General features: G+C 41.7%; 1 protein-coding gene across 4 annotated transcripts in view; it reads left to right on the top strand.

The window, feature by feature from the left end:
• uacab (uveal autoantigen with coiled-coil domains and ankyrin repeats b) overlaps positions 1–20,649 on the top strand; it is a 28,045-nt gene extending 7,396 nt beyond the window's left edge. The window contains exons 1-19 of one of the 4 annotated variants that reach the window (XM_087794310.1): positions 4,212–4,898; positions 5,077–5,207; positions 8,930–9,018; positions 10,065–10,129; positions 11,578–11,635; positions 12,091–12,161; positions 12,322–12,428; positions 12,599–12,780; positions 14,223–14,260; positions 14,563–14,616; positions 15,092–15,199; positions 15,394–15,426; positions 15,522–15,614; positions 16,086–16,116; positions 16,183–16,232; positions 16,314–18,923; positions 19,396–19,548; positions 19,620–19,685; positions 19,745–20,649. In XM_087794310.1, coding sequence (XP_087650436.1) covers positions 4,863–4,898; positions 5,077–5,207; positions 8,930–9,018; positions 10,065–10,129; positions 11,578–11,635; positions 12,091–12,161; positions 12,322–12,428; positions 12,599–12,780; positions 14,223–14,260; positions 14,563–14,616; positions 15,092–15,199; positions 15,394–15,426; positions 15,522–15,614; positions 16,086–16,116; positions 16,183–16,232; positions 16,314–18,923; positions 19,396–19,548; positions 19,620–19,685; positions 19,745–19,816 — 4,047 coding nt within the window. In that variant the 5' untranslated portion in view covers positions 4,212–4,862 and the 3' untranslated portion in view covers positions 19,817–20,649. Of the gene's footprint in view, positions 1–4,211; positions 4,899–5,076; positions 5,208–8,929; positions 9,019–10,064; positions 10,130–11,577; positions 11,636–12,090; positions 12,162–12,321; positions 12,429–12,598; positions 12,781–14,222; positions 14,261–14,562; positions 14,617–15,091; positions 15,200–15,393; positions 15,427–15,521; positions 15,615–16,085; positions 16,117–16,182; positions 18,924–19,395; positions 19,549–19,619; positions 19,686–19,744 lie in introns of those variants that run through there. The other 3 variants (XM_087794309.1, XM_087794312.1, XM_087794311.1) reach the window with 3 other exon arrangements.
• The last annotated feature ends 748 nt before the right edge of the window (positions 20,650–21,397 follow it).

Below are 21,397 nucleotides of genomic sequence, written 5' to 3'. Positions count from 1 at the left end.
GATCCTTTGAAGTATTTACTCTGCACAACCTTTATTTGCGCTTGTTTTTTATGATGCCGTGCTGACATGCTGGGTAAAGTTCACATGGATTGGCAAAAAGGAAAGCTAGTCGTGGCATTGTTCGTCTGAAGTGCACAAATAAACCCAACAATTACCTTTGTCACCTAAATCAGACGTTATCCATAATTGTGTAGAATCAGCTGCTGAGCAGACTTGTGTGTCTTTGGTCAGACGACTGGAAAAGAACAAACAACTCGTGAATGACACAGAGTAAATTGTTGCTCTTGCCAGCTTTGGTAGCTATCTTCCTTTCACACCGTCAATGTCAGCAATTTAATTACTAACCAGGATACTGTTTCAGGTCATGTTTGATCGTTGTAAAGGGCATCTTTGTGAAAGGGAAAGTTTATCTTTAATCTTACTGATCACGCTATATAGTTCTCAGCAGCATTAACCAGTGTGTGTGTCTGTGTGTGGGAAATGTTTTAAAATTGCACTGTCTACACAGTTTTGGTGAAATGTCTTTAAAAGGTCTAGATTCTCATCGGGTTGCCATTGGATAAATGTATCAAATAAGAATTATTACAAGGATATGGAAAGTAATTCTAAATTATTTACAAATAAAAGATCAAGTTTGTATTCATTATTTTCTTTTATGCAAAAGATGGAATTGTTTAGCAGATTGTGTGCAGGATAAGAGGAAAGAATCAGAGGAAAATAAAAATCAAATAACATGTATTTTATTGAAAATAGTCCTGAAATGGCCTAGAAAAAATTTGACATGTTATGTACATTCTTTTACCTTTATGAACATATTTAGTTTTTCTTTTTATTACTAATTTATAAAGTAATGCATTTAATTTCTGTAACAAAACAGCTTCTTGTCCAGATGAAATCATTTGTTTATACTTGTCAATTTACTTATTTCCAATATTGCTCTTGGCTTCAGTAACAAATTCGGAACCATTTCTAGTGAATTGAAGGATGAATATAATAATATTAATAAAATAATAATAGAAAATGCTTGAATCCTAAGAAACTTAGAAAGCAAAAAAATATCTCGATCCATTGTAATTGCAACACCAACCACTAGATGGCCTCTTTACACTCCTAAAAAAAACTTCCAAAATAAACATCATTAGTCTGTTCTGTTGACACAAAACAGGTGCTGATTTCATCATTTTAATTTTACGTCACCATGCACCTTCTGATGATCATTGTTTAGTTTGATTGAGTATAAGCAGAAATATTTTAAATCGATAACCAATAATTTGTAAAATACTGCAATTAAATATTTTTTCTCTGCATTATGTTTCATAATATTATGACAGCATTTGCTTTTCCTTAATAACATTAACATGTTTCCTATTCTTTTTTATTGGTTGCTTTTTCTGGGCTCAAATATACATTTTGAAGGTATTTACACTGCAGAGAAAGTATCAAAAAATCTTGTTGGTTGCTTAACATACACATGAATAAAATGTCAATGGTCTGCTAATCTTCAAAACATCATGTGACAGCATGGCAACAGAACCCGATTTATTCTGCGTACCTAGTCAGAGGCGCAGACTTCCCTGGGTGTTCTGATGATCCATTACCCACTTTGGATGGTGACCCGGGCAGCAAAGGGAAGCAGAATCCTTTTAGAGCCAGTATGTGTCAGACAGGCTAGAACACTGAATGTCATGTTCACAATGTTTTTTTTGTTTATTCCATATTTCTGGTACCTAAAAAGCCACAGTCATATATTTGTTATTCAAGAGAATATCTTTTTTAGAACCTCTGGATCGGTCCCAGACGTTATCCGTTGCCACATTTTAATTGCACTGCCAAGTTACAGAATATTACTCCCATGAATTTGCCTGTCATTTTAATATATAAATAGTATGCCTCTTATGTCAGGAACCAGTTTCACTGGTGATTAACCCAGCGTGAAAAGAGGTTTGACTTCCCAAACCATTACACGATTCCTCTCAAAGGAGAGCCCTATACATCCATTTACTTCTCTTGTCAAGTATATGTAGTGAAAATATGTTACATCATGCTTCAGGAAAGTGAAAAAGTCAGAAACCAGCACGTCTTCACATACTTAAAGCTTCAGCTCTGGTAATGTCTGTTTCTCACTTCGCAGTGGCAACTAGGTTGCATACTTCATACCTTGTCATATACTACCGAGGTCGAGACCAGAATACTTGCAGTATGTCTGTGGTTCCCAACCTTTTTAACCCCGCTGCCAGACGGCCGCTGCAATAGTTACCTTGAATCAATGGCACAGTCCATCTTTATTCCCTCAGTGAATTAAACACAGATTTCACTGCTTTGATGGGTTCAAATGTACCATCTTTGCGAGTGCGAAATAAAACCTGAGAGACGGCCACTTTAACTTTAATTTTCTGTCTCTCCACTGACCTTACATTTAAATCCAGATTTTGTATTCATCAATTTAATGTTTCAATGGTTGTTTTTATCAAATTTGAGATTTTTTGTCCTCTGTGTCAGGCAGTTTCATTACACGGTACAGTGAGTGATCATTGTTGGCGTGTCATATAGGCGACATACGAAAAACTATTTGATGCTGGCACATCATTAGACAAGAATGTTGGTCAATCCATTTCTTATCTAAATCAATAACTAAAGACTTTTATGTTTCACTTGTTTGTTAATGGGGGCATTGTAGATGTTTTCAAAACTAAGATGCCTTTTAACTGGAATGTTCTCTGGTACTAACATAATTCAAGAAATTCTGTACAAGAATTGAAAAAAAAAACTTGTAGTACTTGGACCTCAAATATATAAATATATACAAGTTGAATTTGTGTGAGTAGTGTCTTATTTTAGGCGATGTACTGCTTTTAGAATCTCACTGAACCACATCATTAACTGCAGTCTGACCCGGGACCACAGTGTCACTTTCATGCTGGCATAAAGTGAAGTTTTTGGGTGTTGAACTCTTAAGTCTAGTATCAGATTTACACCTCGGTATTCTAGCCGATGATTTCATCGGTGGGAACACGCAAAATTGTTGTGTGAAGAGAGATGCAGTAAACAGAGGCCTAGACGATGAGAAATCTTTCTAAATTTAAGGATTTGTTTTAATCATTGTAAATAAATGTTAATCTTGGAGTCATAAGCACGTCCCAGTAATGCTTGGAGATTAGGTTAACCACCAGGTTCTGTTTCAATTCAAACACCTCCACATACTTCGATGATGAGCCTACTAAGGTTGTTGATCGTAAGAAAAATCGAGAACCTTTGATTTTCAACGTTATTCTGGTCATCGGGATCTTTTAATTTAGTCGTTTGGAAAAGCTCTCCCTGAAAGTGATGACTGCAGCCCAACCTCTGCTTGCTGACGTCCCTATTATTAACTGGTTCATAAACAGATTCCTGAACAAATACACACAAGTACACCCATGTGAGATATTTACGTGATGTCCAGTATGCTGGGTGGCTAGGTGCCATTTTGGCGCCTTTGTCTCCATGCGCGGGCGAGCAGCTTTCGTAAGTTGAAACCCACTTCTTGACAGGTCATGTGGATGAAGTCTTTTTGCATGTTTGTGGATATCAGCTTTGCTCTGTTAACGCCAGTCTGGCAGCAGAAGGTAACATGAGTCTTCGCAGACGCTGATGGAGTGTGTAAATTAAATGACCGGGGTTCTCTACTATCCTACTTTGATGGCATCCCACTGACCTTTTACCTGCTTTGCTGTCCAACTAATTTGTGGGGTTTGTCATCCTCTAATATAGTTTATACAAAAAGGGAAATAAGAGATGTTTTCCACGCATACATCACAGGACTCTTGACCGTCATCCTCTTGTTTGGATCGGTTTTCCGGTCGGCTATAGCGCTTTAGTAGCTCGGTGCCAACCCCATTTCAAATGTGCAAACGATAATCCCCTTCTGACATTAATACTTTGAGATGGAGACAAGCAGGGAGCATGTCGGGGAGCAGCGAGGTCTCTTTCGCTGGCCTTGTTTCATGCTGGCACTGCTAATGACCACTAGAGCCATTACTCATCCTGCAGTAATGTACAGAATGTATTCTTAGCCCTGTCTTCCTTTTAGTCACTACAGAAGGTTTGGGGGTCAAAAAATAAAGAGGTAACCAGTCTGCAGGGCTGTCCGCACTGCTGCTGTTTGCCGGGAGGGTGGTGGGGGCGGGGGGGGGGGGTGATATTTTAAACCAGGGGGAGCTCACATATTTACCCCACAGAGTCTCACTGACCTTGCCATTTGGTGGGGTGAAGGAGCCAGAGAGCACTTATAGAAAAGACTGAGCACCTCACTGCTCCAAGTCAGCAGGATATTTCAGACCCAACTCTGGAAGAAGAAGAAGAAGACACTGCTGACTGGAACCGATGGTTTAAGATTCTAGCCGTCAAGGGGAAGACATCCAGAGGAGCCCAGAAGAAGCCAGGCTGAGCTGACTTCACCCCCCGAGGAGGAGTTGCAGTTGCCGGCCAGGGCAGGTCCCAGGGCTGGCAGGGCTGGCCCTACTGCTTCTCCACCTCCACTCCTTCCTCCCTCTTTTACTTTTCCTTTTTCCCTTAAATTTTCATCTGAACTGCTGTGCAGTTTAAGATTCGACAGGTAGAGCCTGTAAAAGCGAAAAAGGAATGTAAAGAAATCACCGTTAAGTCCACCTCGTGTTTAAAAAAACTCCCGAGGCTGAGCCTTCGAGGACCGCTGCAACACATTCTTCTTATGTTTTGATACTCACTGGTTGAGTCATCTGAGACACTGAGGAGCCGTTTTTTTTTTTTTCCTTGCACTTTTTTTCTCTTAACTAGTTTTTTTCGAAACCGCAACACTGGCGTCGTTTTCGGTAGCGAGGTGCAAGGACCAGCTGCACTCACCCAAGATGAGCCGCTGGCTGAAATGCACTTCAATGCACTTTGTAGGTATTTCTTTGTTTTACGGTTTGTGAGAGTTTGTTTCCTGTCAGGGCATGACTTTGTTTTTGTTGCATGTATTTAATGCTGGTATTTAAAGTACTTACTGTACTACTTGGAAAGTACAATACTATCTGTCTATATTTGCCAATACGTCTGATGGCTTTCTCGTATTGTTTACAGAACACTGATTGGAACAAATATGACGACCGGCTGATGAAGGCTGTGGAACGTGGCGAGGTTGACAAGGTGGCTGCTGTCCTCAGTAAGAAAGGAATCATCCCCACCAAGCTAGACGTTGAAGGGCGATCTGCGTGAGTATGATTTCAAACACCACTACTTGCTGTACATTTGCCACATACTTGCAGCCCAACATAAGAATCTCTTGGGGAGAAAAGCACAGTACAAAAACAAACTCTGTCAAAGTCCTCCCAGCTCAGACTCCTCTGTTCAACACAGTGTGTGGTGATAAGAATTTCTCAGGAATGAGATCACTCTTAATTAAAAAAGGATTTAAACCGTACCTCCCACAATGATATGAATGCAATATTTGTCCGTCTGTCCCTGGAAAAACAATCAATCAAAATGTCAATAGTTATGGCCATTTTATTTTCGCCCAGCTTTTTTCTGGTGAAACTTACAGCTTCAGTCAGTATGAGATTCATGTTAGCTGGAGAAATGACCACACCGGCCACTGGCTGTTTGGATAGTCGACACAGGAAATAACTCCCTGCTAACTTCGGATCGGATTCTCACGAATTCAGTGTTTAGTCAAAAACTGCAGTCCAGCTGTAGAGTATTTCTGGGGTCAGCTCAAGAGTGATGTTTTTCTGAACTTAAGTTTTACTATAAATAAAAATCCTCACGATTTAATTTGAATTTATTCCAGAAAAAACACTTGTATTGATGTGAGAAGGAATACTGTTTATTAAGGGGAAATCATGCCAAAAGAAAGAGTGATGATATAAAATGGCCTTTCTATGACAAATATATATTTTCTTTTTAGATTTTACAAAGGTTTATCAAGTGTATATATATGTATATATATATTCAGGTTTAAAGGAAATTTATGGAATACTTAAAATTTAAAGGAATACAAGTAAATATGATAAAAAAAACAACAACTGTGTCTGACAAAAATGCATAGAAAAACAAATGTATTTAAAACTTTTTAAATTTTCACTAGTGATGAATGAAAAATGTATTCTATTATTATGAATAATTTCAGTTGGATCAATTTTAAAGGTGAACTCTGACCTCATCAGGGCCGCATGTATAAAGACAAAAGCCTACATGTTGCTCAGGTCTGACTGCAAAAACTAGAGAGTGAACACGACTGCAATTACATTTTCCACATTTTCTAACTTGACTCATCTCAGATGATAGTGATTTACTTTGGTGTGTCCAAAACAAAGCATCAACTACAATTACAACTTAGACATTCTAGATATAGTTCAGTGGGCCACACACGTGCACGCAGGAGCATGTGCTGTGGCCACTGAAAGAGCTTAAGAATGTTGACTGACAATCCCCATGTTTTCAAGGACCTCTGGAGTGTATAATGGTCCATGTCCTGGATTACTGTTTCTGTGTCGAGCTAATTAATTTGTCCGACTGTTAAAGTGTGTTTTCCAGCTGTGTAAACAGTGTCAATGTGAGGTCCACCGAGACACACTCACACCTGCTATTTCAATGTGGTTTAAAGGCTTAGTGGCAAATCTAATTCATATGATGACACATTTGATGGTCAGACACTTAATGACTTGTTATTTGGATTGTCTGGAATAAATGAAGGCTTCACTGCAGTTGAATGATGAGGAGAACCAAACATGGACGTGGCCTGACTTATCCTGAGTTAGTGATGCGAGATCCAATTAAATATCGATACTGTATTCAAAGACAATAATAATTCAAATATTATTTCATTATTATCCTACTTATTTTGTACAAATAAAGTGTGTGTAAAAGAAAAGTATTAGATTCCTTTTTTAACCTGCAAATATTCACAATAATTTGTGTTGCAATTAAACCTCCGGCTGCTAGATGGCAGCAATCATCACATCCTCCGCAGCTGAAGAACAATGAAATCCCTTGATATTCTGGCGATGACTGTGGATGAGAGGATACAGTCCACTCCAGCAGATTTTAAAGCTGATGTTTTGACATATATATTACTCTGTCAAGAGTCATGTGGTCTATAAATTCTGAATATATCTTTGTTCGTACTGCATCATAATATCCCAGGGGTCGGGAACCTTTTTGACTCAGAGAGCCATGAAAGCAAAATATTTGGAAATTTATTTCAGTGAGAGCCATATAAATAATATTCAGATGTAAGAATCTGTGCTTGACACGAATTCAAGCCCTTTTTCCTTTGTTCATCAAAATCAACAAAGAATTCAGACGGGTTCATCCCTTTCCATGCCTCCATTTCAATATGTCCATCATATTTAAATGAAGCACAAGACTAAAATTTCTCCATTTCTGTGATCATGAAAAAACAAAAACAAATGAAAACATGAATTCAAACTAACAGTTTATATTTGTTAATTTTAAACATGTCTGATATGAATCACACAAGTGGATTAATTAAATTTCAGATGAAGTTTAACGAGAATAAAACTGTTCATCAGTAACTTCACATCATCATCGCTTTGTCTGATCGTCTCTGACGTCATTAGAATGTGTGGCTCACCTGCACCTGTTTAATGTGTTTGGGTTTGAGCGTATTCTTATTATATTCGTGAGAAGTAATTTACAAATAGTCATCATGTGATGTTGTATTAATGCAAGTGTGTTTTAAGGACGCGATCACAAAAGGAAAACCAGCATTTGTTGCGCTTTCATTGAAACCTGCAGCTTAACTTTGATGGACCTGACGTCATGTTTCTGTGACTCTCGTAGAGAAGAACCTGAAGCGATCAAACGCGCATTATTTTGTTCGATATATTATTAAAAAAAAACAAGCTTATAATTCTATATCGTTTTTCTGAATTGCGTAAATTGACTGTCGCACGTTTTGCTCTTTTTATTCTCGATTCATATGATCTTTTCCGTGCGTTCAGTGGAAGAGGCAGGAGCTCTGATTGGCTGCTGTGCATGTCAATCAAATTTTCAACCAATCGGCACAATAACCATTTGATTGACATGCACAGCAGCCAATCAGAGCTCTCTTTACTATTTTCTTATATCATATTTTATTAAATCACGCGATCTACTCGCAACAGCTCAACCGGTCGATCGCGATCGACGTATTGCCCACCCCTGAAACAAGTGATAATATTTTATGTTTTGTTTTATGTTATTTTCTGCGAGCCAGATGCAATCATCAAAAGAGCCACACCTGGCTTGCGAGCCATAGGTTCCCGACCCCTGTAATATCCTATGTATTGTATTTACCTATTGCTGAGGTTTAATTTATTGTTTACTACTCTTGAAACAAAAAACTCCTGTAACTGCTTAAATATACACCACACACTTTTGTAAGTCATTTCTCAAAAACCCAGTGTTGGCTCCTGAGCACTTGCACTCGTCACATCCCGGAGTCAAATAGTTTCTTCTTCCGGTCTGCCCGCTTGCCCCCCAGAGGTCAAGACCCCCCACTTCTCCTCGGAGAACCAGCATCTCGTTGCCATCAACACGGCTTTTAATACCCGCCTGAGTGTTGAGGTGACAGCCTCGCTGTCTCCTTGGCAGATATCTCGGCCTCGGGTCTAAACAGTTTCATGTCACTCTGGGGGCGGCGTGTTTGGATCAGTTTACGCACAAGTACCCCTCAGCTAAATCCCTGATTGTTTGAGAGGGTTCACATGTGTTATCTAGATTAAAGATGTTTTGCTTCAAACATGCAAAAAGTTTTCTTTGAAGTCAGACTGGTGAGGATTAAATACATTCACACTTCCTACACGTGTTTGCCTGACTTCAGTGAGCGATGATTGAATTTGCTGTCATGCTCCCAATTTACCGTCTTCTCACCGTCTACTTCCTTTCTACTTTGATGTGTACTAGTCTCACCTTTTCTCTCACCGGCTTTCAGCTTTCATCTGGCTGCGACGCGAGGTCACCTGGACTGTCTTAACCTCATCCTGGGACATAGTGTTGACATCACTGCCACTGATGCCACCGGTGAGTTTAAGTAAAATGCATTAGGTTTTAAATTAGAAAATCAACTTTGATGTCAAAATGTGTTTTGGGAGATTATTATTATTAATTAAAGCATGTTGATAATATTTTATTCTTTTTTTTTTAACTAAGTTTTCTGCACAGCTTAGCTTGGATTGGATTCGTAGGAAAGTTCTCTGTCCACAGAGATTATTTTAGGATCCACCTTCTATTTAAAACATGTCTTTGCTTGACACGCTTGACTTTACAATTACAATTTCAGCACCCCAGTTATTTACAGAGTAAGTGCATCGGTTTGCTACATTTATTTGATCAAAATTAAATAGATCTGATGACTTCGGAGTCGTTATTCCAGTAAATGTATAACCCGGCATCTTCGCAGCTGCAGTAACAGAACATTTGGCATTTTCTATAGTAAACAACGGAAAAAACCTTTAACCACAAACTGTTGTTTTCTTCGATTTGTGGTGTTGTTTACTATGTGCTATTGATTTATTGCACTATTTGTGGAGTATGTGGGGGAAAAAAAGCAAAATATACATATTACTTTTTGTTTATGTTAATGTTTTGGTCTATAAAACTTAATAAAAAAACTGGTCATTCGAATCAACTATAACATGTAAACAACAAGGACATGTGCCTGTGGCCGTCAAACGTTCCTGTCACATTAGAGCTAAAGATACAAGATCCCCAGTCAAAGCAAAATGAGACCCGCATACCTCCGTTCATATTTTACGCCATAAGTAAAATTGATGGAGCAATCCAATGAAACGCCACTCGGCGAGGATCAGTAACTTTATACCTGTGATTAGTGCTGGTTAGAAACTGTGAGCCCTGACCTTGCTGCTCAAATATTTTTAAGCACAAGTGTGCCATGTAATGTCTATTTGAATTTTATTGCTCTGCGGGTGTCATTCAAATGAGTATCAAACATGGTATCAGGGCAGCCCAGCTGACACCCCGCTTCTAACTTTTAATGTTGTTGACCACTTGCAGCGTAGTTGTTGATCACTAAATCTATTTATTTCACAACTTTTTCTATGTTTCAGGCAAGAATGCGCTTCACCTCGCATCAAGAAATGGACATTCTCTTTGTGTGCAGAAACTTCTGCAGGTAAGCGTAAGTGGTCTTTGTGTTTTTATTCCTACACTTGCATATTTTTCTATTTCAGTAAACTAGTGGGTAATGATGATCCTGTCTATATAAAGTATTGTTTAAGAAGACAGATTCCCAGTTAGGTGTGTATTGGTACGAATCTGGCAATACGTTGCTTATCACGATACAGGAGTAATTGACACTGGTTGCAAAATTTACAGACCACATGGTGTCGTAATAACTGCTTTGATTGGTTTTGGTATATCCAAACATCAGCTTTAAAGGCTGCTGGAGTCGACTGTATCCTCTCATCCTCAGCCTATGCCAAAATTTCAGGTTCTAATTGTTCCTCGAGCAGCAGAGAACGACTGCTTCCATTTAGTGGTCGGAAGTTAATGGCAACATGAAAATGAACAGACACCGTGAATATTGTCATGTTGTAATAGTAAATATCAATACGGTGTTGTTATGATTAAGTGTACGAATATTTTCGCACTACTTCCCAGTCACTGGAAGTGAAAGTGTTTTCCCTTCAAGCCCTTTAAATAAAGGTTGCCAAAGGGCCCAGGCAGCTGTGCTCACTCTAGCCCAGTCATTGGTGCTTCCTGATGAGTCACCGGGATCCAAATGATTTATGTGTTTACAATGGAGGCTGATCTCTGCAATATTGTGGCCTGATGTGATTGTTGCCGTCATGTGGCTGTGATCTAATGGAGGTCACAGCTACTGGTGGGGTGGCGGGGGGCGGGGAGGGGGTTGTCTACGGTGTTGACAAGTATTCTCTCCTGAAAACCTGCCATCCATTCCTGGTGCCGTCATCGCTCCAGACATAGCAGCAGGATGCCAATACTCTTTACTACCCCAACCCTTGGCCCCAGTGGCCACGCGGAGGCCCCGCCCCCTGTTTACTTTGACATCCGATCGGGGCCGCTCATTTTTGGTACTTGTTGCTAGAGAGAGTCAGGTTTTTATAGTGGGCGGGCAGATGAGGACCCGCTGGCAGGCTTTACCCAGCAACTACCCCCCCCGCCTCCCTCCCTCCTCTTGTTGGAGTTCTCAAGCAGTCATAGCAGGGCCTCAACACCAGTGCCGCTCCGTCACCGACGTCTGATCCTCTGACGGGCGCTGGAGACGCACGGATCAGCAGTGTGTCACTTGGCCTGATGTGACCCGCCTGCTGCTGCATCTCACCTTCCACCAGGAGGACCTTTTTTGACACATTTTCTTCCACACCTCGGCAACTGACTCCACAAATACTGCTCCTCTAAAAATGTACTCACAGTACGGACCGTTAACATAATAGCTACATGATAAATGCTGCATAAATGTAGAGTTCCAAGATAATAAAATGTGGGAAATTAAGACTGTGACCCTGTTGGTTTGTTGACCTTCCTTACTATTGGAATACATGCTTGTGTCTGTACTTGTCAGTTGTTGTAATTGAAGCCTCTATTTATGACCATCAGCACAACTGTCCAGTCGGAAATGTGGATCTGCAAGGAAGAACGGCTTTACATGACGCTGGTGAGTGTTTTCATTTGTCAGTGTATCTCATTCTTTCTCCTCTGAAGCAGGATTTTTTTTTTTACAGGTTTAATTTTCATTTTCTTGATAATTCTTTTTTTTTATTCTTATTTTACTACTACTTACATAACCATAAAAAGGAATGAGAGACTTTTGTATATAAAACTCCTTTTTGTCCATTTTACCCTGTTCTGATAAGTAAGCAGCTTCAAATGTACGATACAAATCAACTTCCTTTGACCACAATTCTGCTGCACCTTGTTCTTGTTTTCTTTCTTGCCTCTCCCAGAAGTATTTTAAACAAACCCTCTATGTAAAAAAAAGAAGAATTCATGCCTAAACCTGATGCAGAGCTTGATTATATCAAAACATAAATAGTTTTATAGGGTTCATTGCTTCAGTTATATAATATGACTTTGTAATAAGGACGTCGTTTCTTTCTCTGGTCTCAACAGTCATGGGAGGATGTCCGTCCAACGTGAAGCTTCTCTGTGACAGCGGGGCGTCAGTCAACGCCACTGATTTTGTAAGAAGTTTACTTCCGTCTAACATTGACTTCACGTCGTCTTCAAATACATTTTTTTAATATTGTTGAGTTTAAAAGGGATATTGGCTCCAACTTTCAAAGCCTTGTGATTAAGTGCACAGGTGACACACTTAACATTTAATCTGTGGATGTTCTGCAGGACGGCCGGACACCAATTGTTCTCGCTACCCAGATGTGTCATCCTCGCATCTGCCAGCTCCTGCTGGAGCTCGGAGCCGACATCACCATCAGAGACAAACAGAACAAGTGAGATACGTTTTCTTAGCTCCTCCTAACAATGACTTTAACACTTCTTTAATAAAATCTGATATGATAAAAATCTGTTCATTATTATTCATCTGTTCAATAGAATTATTATCTTACTGGCTGTGATTTAGTCTCAGGTCGGTATCATTGTGTTGTGTTTCTAATTTAAGGACCGCCATGATTCTTGGATGCGAGTACGGCTGTAAGGAGGCAGTGGAGGTGTTGTTGAGGAGCGGCGTGGACGTGAAGGCAATCGACGGTCTGGGTCATGACGCCTTCTATTATGCCCGCCTGAGCAAGAACCAAGAGCTCGTCGCGATGGTGAAGAGTTATCTGGACCTGGCCAGCAGAGGTGGGTTGACTGTCAACCATCAGATTTGTCAAACAAAAAGAATAACGACGGTGCTATTCTAAGTGATCACGTTTAGCTCACGGCTCATACCCTCTGCAGCCTCAAACCAACCTGTCCATAGACAGTCACAGATACAAATCCCCCTGTTTAGTGGCCAAAAACAACACAGCAGAATGTGACAGAATGTGTTTGAAGTGTTTAGTAAAGACACTGATGAAGTTAGAGTTAACAGTATCACTATCTAAATGTTCAGAATGTATTCCAGAGGTGTCTGCTTACCTTCAGTTTGGGTCCAAATGTAGTCAAATCACATCAACCTCTATAGGTCGCAGGGCCGGGTCTAGGCAGGGGCAAGCGGGGGCCTGGCCCCCTCAAATAAATGTTGTGCCCCCTCAAACTTACATGTAAGTAAGTAAGTAAGTAACAGCACAATGCCCCCTCAAGATTTGTGGCTGCCCCCTCATACATGCCTGTCTAGACCCGGCCCTGATAGGTCGTCAGTTAATCACTCTGCTGTCCTCCGGAACATCACGTCGGGGTCACCAGGTTGTTAGGGTTCACGGTCTGTGTGTCCAGAATGTCTTCTGCTGCACCAGAGGACCAGAAAGCCAGGATGCAGAAATGGTTTTACAGTTTGAAGAGAAGGCCAGGAGCAGGAATAGATTTTATCCGTTTATTATGTCTTCATAAAAACTTGAAAGAAACCACTTCAGCGCTGGACTCACAGACTAGGACCTCGCCGAGCCAACGCATGAAATCATTAGCCTCGATTAAAGATGTTAGATATTACTTAAAGCTTTGTGCACTTACCTTGGTTCATACAAGCAAAGAACATTTTGGTGTATGTTATGTGTTGTCATGGTAATGTTGTAGGCAGGACAGGTGCTTGCCAATGCAGAGCCGTCTCAGTTAGACTTGAGACTAAACAAAAGTAACTGTTGCTCGCGGCTGCACAAGATGCTGTTTACAGCTCTGTCTTGACTCTGTCATTTTCCAAAACCCTTTCAGACTCGTGATAAATGAACAGATTTCCAGTGTAGAAACGGTACAATATAGAAATAGTTTCACACATGGTCCCCAACAAATGAACGACTAACAACAATGTTCGACACCGTATCAGTCGTGATTCATGCTCAACGCTTATGTTTGCAGCGTAGGATGGAGATTATTTTGATTCTTGCTGCTGTGTAAGGAAAATGACCATGTGAAAGTGCAGCTGCTCGCAGCAGGCTGCCGGGTAAACATGATGGCAGCATGAACATTATCATAGTAATTACATGTGTAGAAAAGTCATTGTAAGATGAGGAGCTTTAAATGTTATTTACAGGTATCAGCCTCAATGTTTACTCTCCTGTTGTTCCTGTATTTATGACTTGATTAAAGTATTGTTTTGTGCTCTGTATTTAAAATGGTTTGATTGATGGAGGATATTTTCATTACAGAAAAGGAAGCTGCCAAGAAGGAACACTGGAAGCGAAAGGTTATCATGCGTCTTTATTTTTTTCAATTTAATGTGACCTTTGAAAATAGTGCACATGCAATTAAAATGGAATTATTTTTAGAAGTGATAAAGTACATCCTTATCGAGTATTCACTTCTCAACTCATGTATTTTAATAGCCCAGATTCATATTATTTGAGACAATCCTGCCTCTTAAATTATCTTTTCAAAACCATAGTAGTGTTCAGACTTGCACTTGACTGCCACCTAGCAAGTGTTCGAAGTATTACACTGGATACGGTGTATTTTATGGTGACCATGCTTTATATTCTTTCTTTATAGTCAATGGAAAGATCAGAGGCGGCAGAGGCGAGCTGGAAAGAAGCAATTATACATGTGAGTCATTCAATTAGATTTGATATCCATAAAATAAATGAAATCACAATTTATCCACGACAAATCTATAGATATCATGTTATAAATATAATCGAGTAACAATGAAAAATTGATCTTGAACTTAGATTAACTGTAATATATCTAAACAGATACTGGCAATTTGAAACAAGAACAGAAAAAGTAAAGAATGTCTTCTCTCGAGTGAAGGAACTGAAGTAAAGTATTTTTTACTGAAATGTGGAAGCTCTTTAAGAAAGTATTCATTTTGTAATTTCACTGTTATTCAGGAGTTCCTTAGTTCAGATGTTAGATTGATTTGTGTAAGACTCACACTGACTGCTCCTGACGGTTCAGTTGTGTTACGTCACAGCCTACTGCCATCAGAGTATACTACTCGCGGCTTATGGATGATGAACTGTAAAGGACAAGCATATTGTGGTCCTTATTGTATTTTGTTGTTTTTGCGGGATTGAAGGAACTGGAGCGGAAGAACGACACCCTGGAGGAAACTCTAAGAAAGTTCCAGCAAGACCAACGAGCGCTCGTGGAAAAGGTCACCGGGCTACAACAACAGCTCACACAAGTGAGTACTTTTTAAATTACACTTTTTAAAAGCAGTGGGTTGAATCGGTATTAAGATGTATGAATGTCTTCTTAAGATTAAGAATGTACATTCATTTGTGCGTCTGTTTTGAATAATATTGTCAACATCATGTCATCTGTAGATTCACAGCACGAAAGTTCCCTTCATATTTTTTTATTGCTTTTATTTTACAGGAAAAGTTGAATGTTGAGGAAAGACAGAAAGAGGTGATTATGATTTTCAAAGTTGATTCTGCTGCTCATTGTATTTGTTATTTCACATACAGACTAACCTTAAAATTCACTTGTGTTTTTCAAATTAGAAGGAGGAGTTGAGGGTGTTGGTCAGTGCTAAAGAGAGAGAGGAAGGAGGACGAGGACAGGAGACGGTTAAAGTGCAGCTCAAAAGCACAGTGGTGAGTAATAGGAGTGTTTAGCAATATATGTATGGCAATATATCGTGATATTATTGAAACATGTTATCAATTGTTTTCAAATGTGTTTTTGAACATAGTTCTTTTCTAGTTTATGGTTCAATAAAATGTGTTTAAAACCAAAGAATTTGAGTCATGCAGTCGGTAAATTCTGCAACGCCAGAGTCAAGTACTCCGGGAATAGAAATATATATCCTTGTTCCTACAGTATCTAAATGTATCACAATATATTGTACTGTGACCCCTGCATCGTGGTACGTATTGTATTGCCAGGTTCATGCTTATACACACCTTTCACTTCAGATTGCCCTACATTACTGTTCAGGCTGTCACAACATGAAGTTCAAATCTCCAATAAATACACAAAAAAATCAATGAAATTATGTTTATTGACGAGTGATGAGGAACTTATGAACATCAAAATATTCAAGTGATCTTTCTTTGGACCCACAGGGTGACTACTCTGGACAGTCTGTCATCAAAGGTATGTTTTAACATTTTTCTATTTTCTTTTTTCACTTCATATTAAATTTAGTTTTTTGTGATTTAGGGAAGGAGAACCTTCTGGTGAAGCAGGCTTACAGTCTGGACTGTGAACAGGTGAGTTCTCTTTCTCGCGACTCCCAGGCAACAGGTCAACGCTCTAATGACGATCTTTGTCGTGACGTGCGGCTCCTTCAGAATCAGAGACTCTCCCCATCGAAACCGTTCAAGAGGAGTCCACCTGCCGGTGACCTTGAGGCGCTGCACTCTGACCTGGAGACCGTCAGGAGGAGACAAGAGGCAGCAGAGGACGAAGCAGCTCGACTTCAGTCGGCCTTGACTCATAAGAACCACGAGTGCCAGGAGCTGGCCTACAGTCGAGACCTGGTCCAGAAGCAAGCGGACCAGCAGATCCAGGAACTGGAGGAAGCCCTTGGCGAGGTCCAGAAGAGGATGCTTGACTCTGAATGCAAGGTGAAGCAGTTGCAGGCCCACGTGGTGGCAGTGAAGGAGCACTTCGGAGGTCAGGTGGCGGAAGAGCTCAGAGCACAGATCCAGGAGCTGAAGGGGAAATACGAAGGAGCTTCAGCTGAAGTGGGTCGAGTTCGAAACCGCCTTAAACAGAGCGAGAAAGCCTTGGAAGAGTACAAGGGCAGTGAAGGTCAGCTGCACATGGAGCTGGACGTGTTGACCGCGGACAGGAACAAGCTAGCAGAGACCCTGGTGGACATGGAGACCGAGCTAAAGGAGGCAAAGACCAAACATGGCCACACGGTTCCGGCGGAGAAGTTTGACAACATGAAGAACTTGCTCTCCAACGCCGTGGACGAAAAGGAACGGCAGCTGGCAGAGCTGAGGGAAGACTACGACCGAGTGCTGAAGGAAGTGGCTGAGCTGCACCAGAAGCTGGATAGTCCCTCATCCAAGAGAAGAGCCAGATCTCCAGAAGACCAACAGAAACTGACGGCGCTTCTGGAGGAAAACACCTCGCTGGACATGAAACTGCGTGAAATGACGGAGAAGAACAAGGAGCTGATCGACGCGTTCGAGGAGAGCGAAGCAGACCGAGAGATGATCGAGAGGCATCTGAACGAGGTCAACAAAAAGATCGACGTGGACTTCGTACCCATCGAGGACTACGAGGAGGTTGTGGAGACCATGAAAGATAAAGTGCATAAAGTCAGTGAGAGATTCACTAAGGCAGAGGCACAAGTGAAGCAGCTTCAAGCCGAAAGAGAAACTCTTCAAGAAAACATAAAGAACCTTCAAGGAGCCAAAGACAAGAACCAAAGAGAAGCAGAAGACCTGAAGGTTCAGAACACTGGCCTTACCAGGAAACTTGAACTTTTAGAGAAGACGTGCAAAGACCGAGACGGCGAGTGCGTGAAACTGACGACACAGAGCCAGAGTCTGAAGAGGAGCCTGGAGGACGAGTACGTCTCCAGAGAGCAGCACATGCAGGAGACGGCCGAACTGAGCTCTGCTCTGAAGCACCTGGAGGCCGAGAAGGTGAAGCTGGAGACCCGGGAAGTGGAACGTCTGGAAGAATTCACGAACGTGAGCGAAGGAAACGAAAGGTTAAAGGAAAGGTTGGAGAAAGTTCTGCAGGAGATGAAAAGTGACTGCATCACCGTAAGTGAGCACAAGGCCGTCACGGACAAGCTGAACGCTGCGGCGGTGGAGGCGGAGAACCGAGCCAACGAGTTCTCGGCCCTGTACACGTCGGCCCAGGAGGAGACGGAGCGACTCACTCTAGAACTGAAGGCCCAGAAGAAGGAACTGGAGACCATCCATGAAGCCATTCAGTCCAGGTTCATGCCTCTGACCGCCGTGGAGGAGAAGGAGAGTTCCCACACTTCCCAGCGGGACCACCTGGAGGCGAGACTGAAGGAGATGGAGGAGAAGTATCAGAAGGAGAGGTCTGCCCGGGAGACGGGTGAAGGAGAGAGGGATGGACTGAAGGTGCAGATGGAAGCCGTCCAGCAGCGACTGGATTCTGCACTTGAGAAGCACAAAGAGTCGGAGAGGGAGTCTAAGGTTCTTCACGAGGGGCTGACCCTGAAGCTCACTGACCTCGAGCAGAAGCTCAAAGAGATCATGAGCCAGAAGATGGAGCTTGAAGACCAGCACAGTCTCTGCGGCACTCAGATCCAGAACCTGCAAGACCGCCTCAAGTCCGAGTTGACTCGGATCTCCACCTACGACACGGAGTTGAAGGCCCTTCAAGACGCCATGCAGCAGACCCAGGCCGACTGCAAGAGAGCCCGGGAGGCTCAGCAGGAGGAGGCCCAGAGGTTTAGCTCCCTTCAGGGGGAACTCCGGGACAAATCCTCCGTCCTGCAGCTGAACGTCAAAGCCAAGGAGTCGCTGGAGGCCGAGGTCACGGAGCTGCGTATGGCCCTGAGAGAGGAGGAGGAGAACAACGGGCAGAGGGCTGAAGACATCTCCGCCCTGCAGTCCGAGCTCCTGCAGGCCACCCAGGCTCTGGAGGAGCTGCGTCACAAGGAGGACCAGATGAACCGGCTGAAGAAGGAGAAGCAGCAGCTGCAGGAGGAGGCGGACGTGCTCGGCAACAAGCTGCTGGGTCAGACGGGCGAGCGCGACAAGGCCCAGCAGGAGGCGGCGAAGGCCCGGGAGGGCGAGAGCCAGGCCCGCAGAGAGAAGGAGGCCGTCCTGGAGAAGGGACGCGTCGTGGAGAAGGAGATCTCTCTGCTGAAGGAGCGCTACGACGACTCGCTCGGCACCATCCGGGTCCTCCAGAAGAGGATCCAGGCGTCCGCCCAGCAGACCGAAGCCAAAGACAAGAAGGTAGAAGAGTGTCTTTGAACGGTTGGGACAGTTTTGTGCAGATGATTCAGTTTTAGGTTACGATGCACACAACACACATGTATGACAAGAATCAAGTAAAGTCAAATTAATTATAAATAAAATGATTGATTACATAAACAGACAAAAATATAAACAAAAAAAAACAAAATAAACAAATTAACAAATGATATGCGAGTGTGATAAATGTAGATAGAAATAAATGTAAGTAATAACCAAAATACTATACATTTTCAATGTGCATATTATTGATATTGTAGATTTATATTGTTATATATATATATATATATATAAATATATATATATATATACTATACATTGTTATGAGGTTAGTGTGTGTGTGTGTGTTAAAGTCTGTTGTAAACGTGTGTGTATTTTGTTACGACAGTGTAAATAATGAACAAGGTTGATGGCAGAAGTGTTGTGAAGCATGGGTCGTGTCTTCGTCTCCTAGATCACGGAGCTGCTGACGGACGTGGAGCGGCTGAAGCAGGCGTTAAACGGTTTGTCTCAGCTGGCCTACACCAGCAACGCCTCCAGCAAGGGTCAGACGCAGCACATCGACACCCTCCTCGCACAGATCAAGAGCCTCCAGCAGCAGCTGGCTGTGAGTCGAAACACACACACACACGGACGCACAACACCGTACCGTACGACAATCGTGTTATTTGATTTCAGGATGCTGATAAGCAACACCGGGAGGTGATCTCCATCTATCGGACTCATCTCCTCAGCGCAGCTCAGGTGAGTTTGTCGTCGGTTTATTTACGTTCAAAACATGGATCCTCACTCTCGACTTCCAGGGTCACATGGACGAGGACGTCCAGGCGGCCTTGTTACAAATCATCCGCATGAGGCAGGAGTTCTTGGGCTGAATCCTTCCCCACCGATGAACACAGAGCGCCACCTGCTGACCATCGAAACCCATCATCTTCTCAACCTCTGCGAGATCATCAGTGTGTCACTCAGGATAAATTATTTTTACTCCGGGACGTTTGTCTCCACGTTTTTAAAAACCCGTTATGATGTCTGTATTTAAGTATGACGACGCACTCCAATGGAAAGTTATAAACACGCGTGTGGAATGATTTCTTGTCGTGGGGGGGCTGAGGTAGAATGTTGTGAGGACGTGAACCGTGAAGGTAATATTTGAATGTGAGTCGATGAGATGGAAAAGAAGGACCAGGATTGTGACTTTTCAGGCAAAAGGTTTCATTTGATTTGTCATCTCCAAAGATTTTATCCATAAAAAACCCGTCATTGCTAGAGTCGTGTGAGGTTAGAGGTCGAGCAGGTTGAACTCTTTGCTGTGTCCTTCAGTTTGCCGTGGCTGATCGTGTTTTGTTGAGGCGAGCGCGCCCTCTAGCGGCGAGACTTGGCAGGCCAAGTTGAAATAAAGGTGTTTATTGAGTTGCTCAGGGCGGAAATAGACTGACTAATCTGTGGACCTCGACATGAGTCTCGCAGGATCGGTGATCTGACAGTCTCTGGATGTCTAAACACTCATATTGGGAGACGCAGAAGACTGATGATCCCAGGAAGGGTCGTTTCCCCCCCGAGTCGGCTCTCTGTGTAGATTGCTGATGTATGATTGTGGAGCTAGTCTCTGGTGCCTTTACACTGACTTTATTTTTCATAGCTTTGTACGACTTTATTTACTGAACTGTAGTCCAACATTCAGCAGGTCTGGAGGTAGAGCAGCACTAAAGACTAAATGTTCAGCACTGACCGTGGATGGAGTCGACACGTTTGTTGTGAAAGCTCCGTCTCGAGTAACACTAACATCTTGGACAATTATAAACAAAGGATTTGCCACTAACTTTAAGAAAATAACTTCTTTCTGCTGCCTTCAAAAGAACGCAAACGAAAGTCAGATGATTATATTTGAATTAGGTTTATTTTGTGGCATAATATCTGTGTTTGTGGATTGAAATAAAATCAATTAAAAAGTGCCTAACATAGAAAACTACGCCCTGGCGTCGTGTCTTGATTTGTGTCTTTATATTGCTTGAGTGACACTCGTTGTATGGAACCACTACATTATCGAGAGCTTTTGAAAATGTTCTTTTAAAAGTATCAAAACTGTCAATTAAATTGTTGTTAACTGTATAATGCATGTTACAATGACATTTCACATATAAATCAATAGGTTTTATTTGTACTTTACCAACAACATCGACAATTTCTTCATGTCTGGAAAGTTCCATATAGAATCCTCACCTTATAATTGAATTCTTGATTTACCAGCTCCAACCTCCCAAGCCCTCCACTGCCCCTGTGGCAATAACTAGTATTATTTGTCTATAAAATAGTTATTCTGCATAACATTGTATAATTATTTATAGTAAAAAAGACAAATCTTTTTTTATTAAATTCATATTACTATTTTATTCTATAATATATATTTTTTAAATTGGTTCAGAACTTTTTTTAAATATGTTTTGGTCTTTAACAAA

Source organism: Callionymus lyra, chromosome 6 (genome assembly GCF_982586985.1).
Source record: "Callionymus lyra chromosome 6, fCalLyr1.hap1.1, whole genome shotgun sequence".
Classification (NCBI taxonomy): Eukaryota; Metazoa; Chordata; class Actinopteri; order Syngnathiformes; family Callionymidae; genus Callionymus; species Callionymus lyra.
This window is presented reverse-complemented; position numbering and strand designations above follow the sequence as displayed.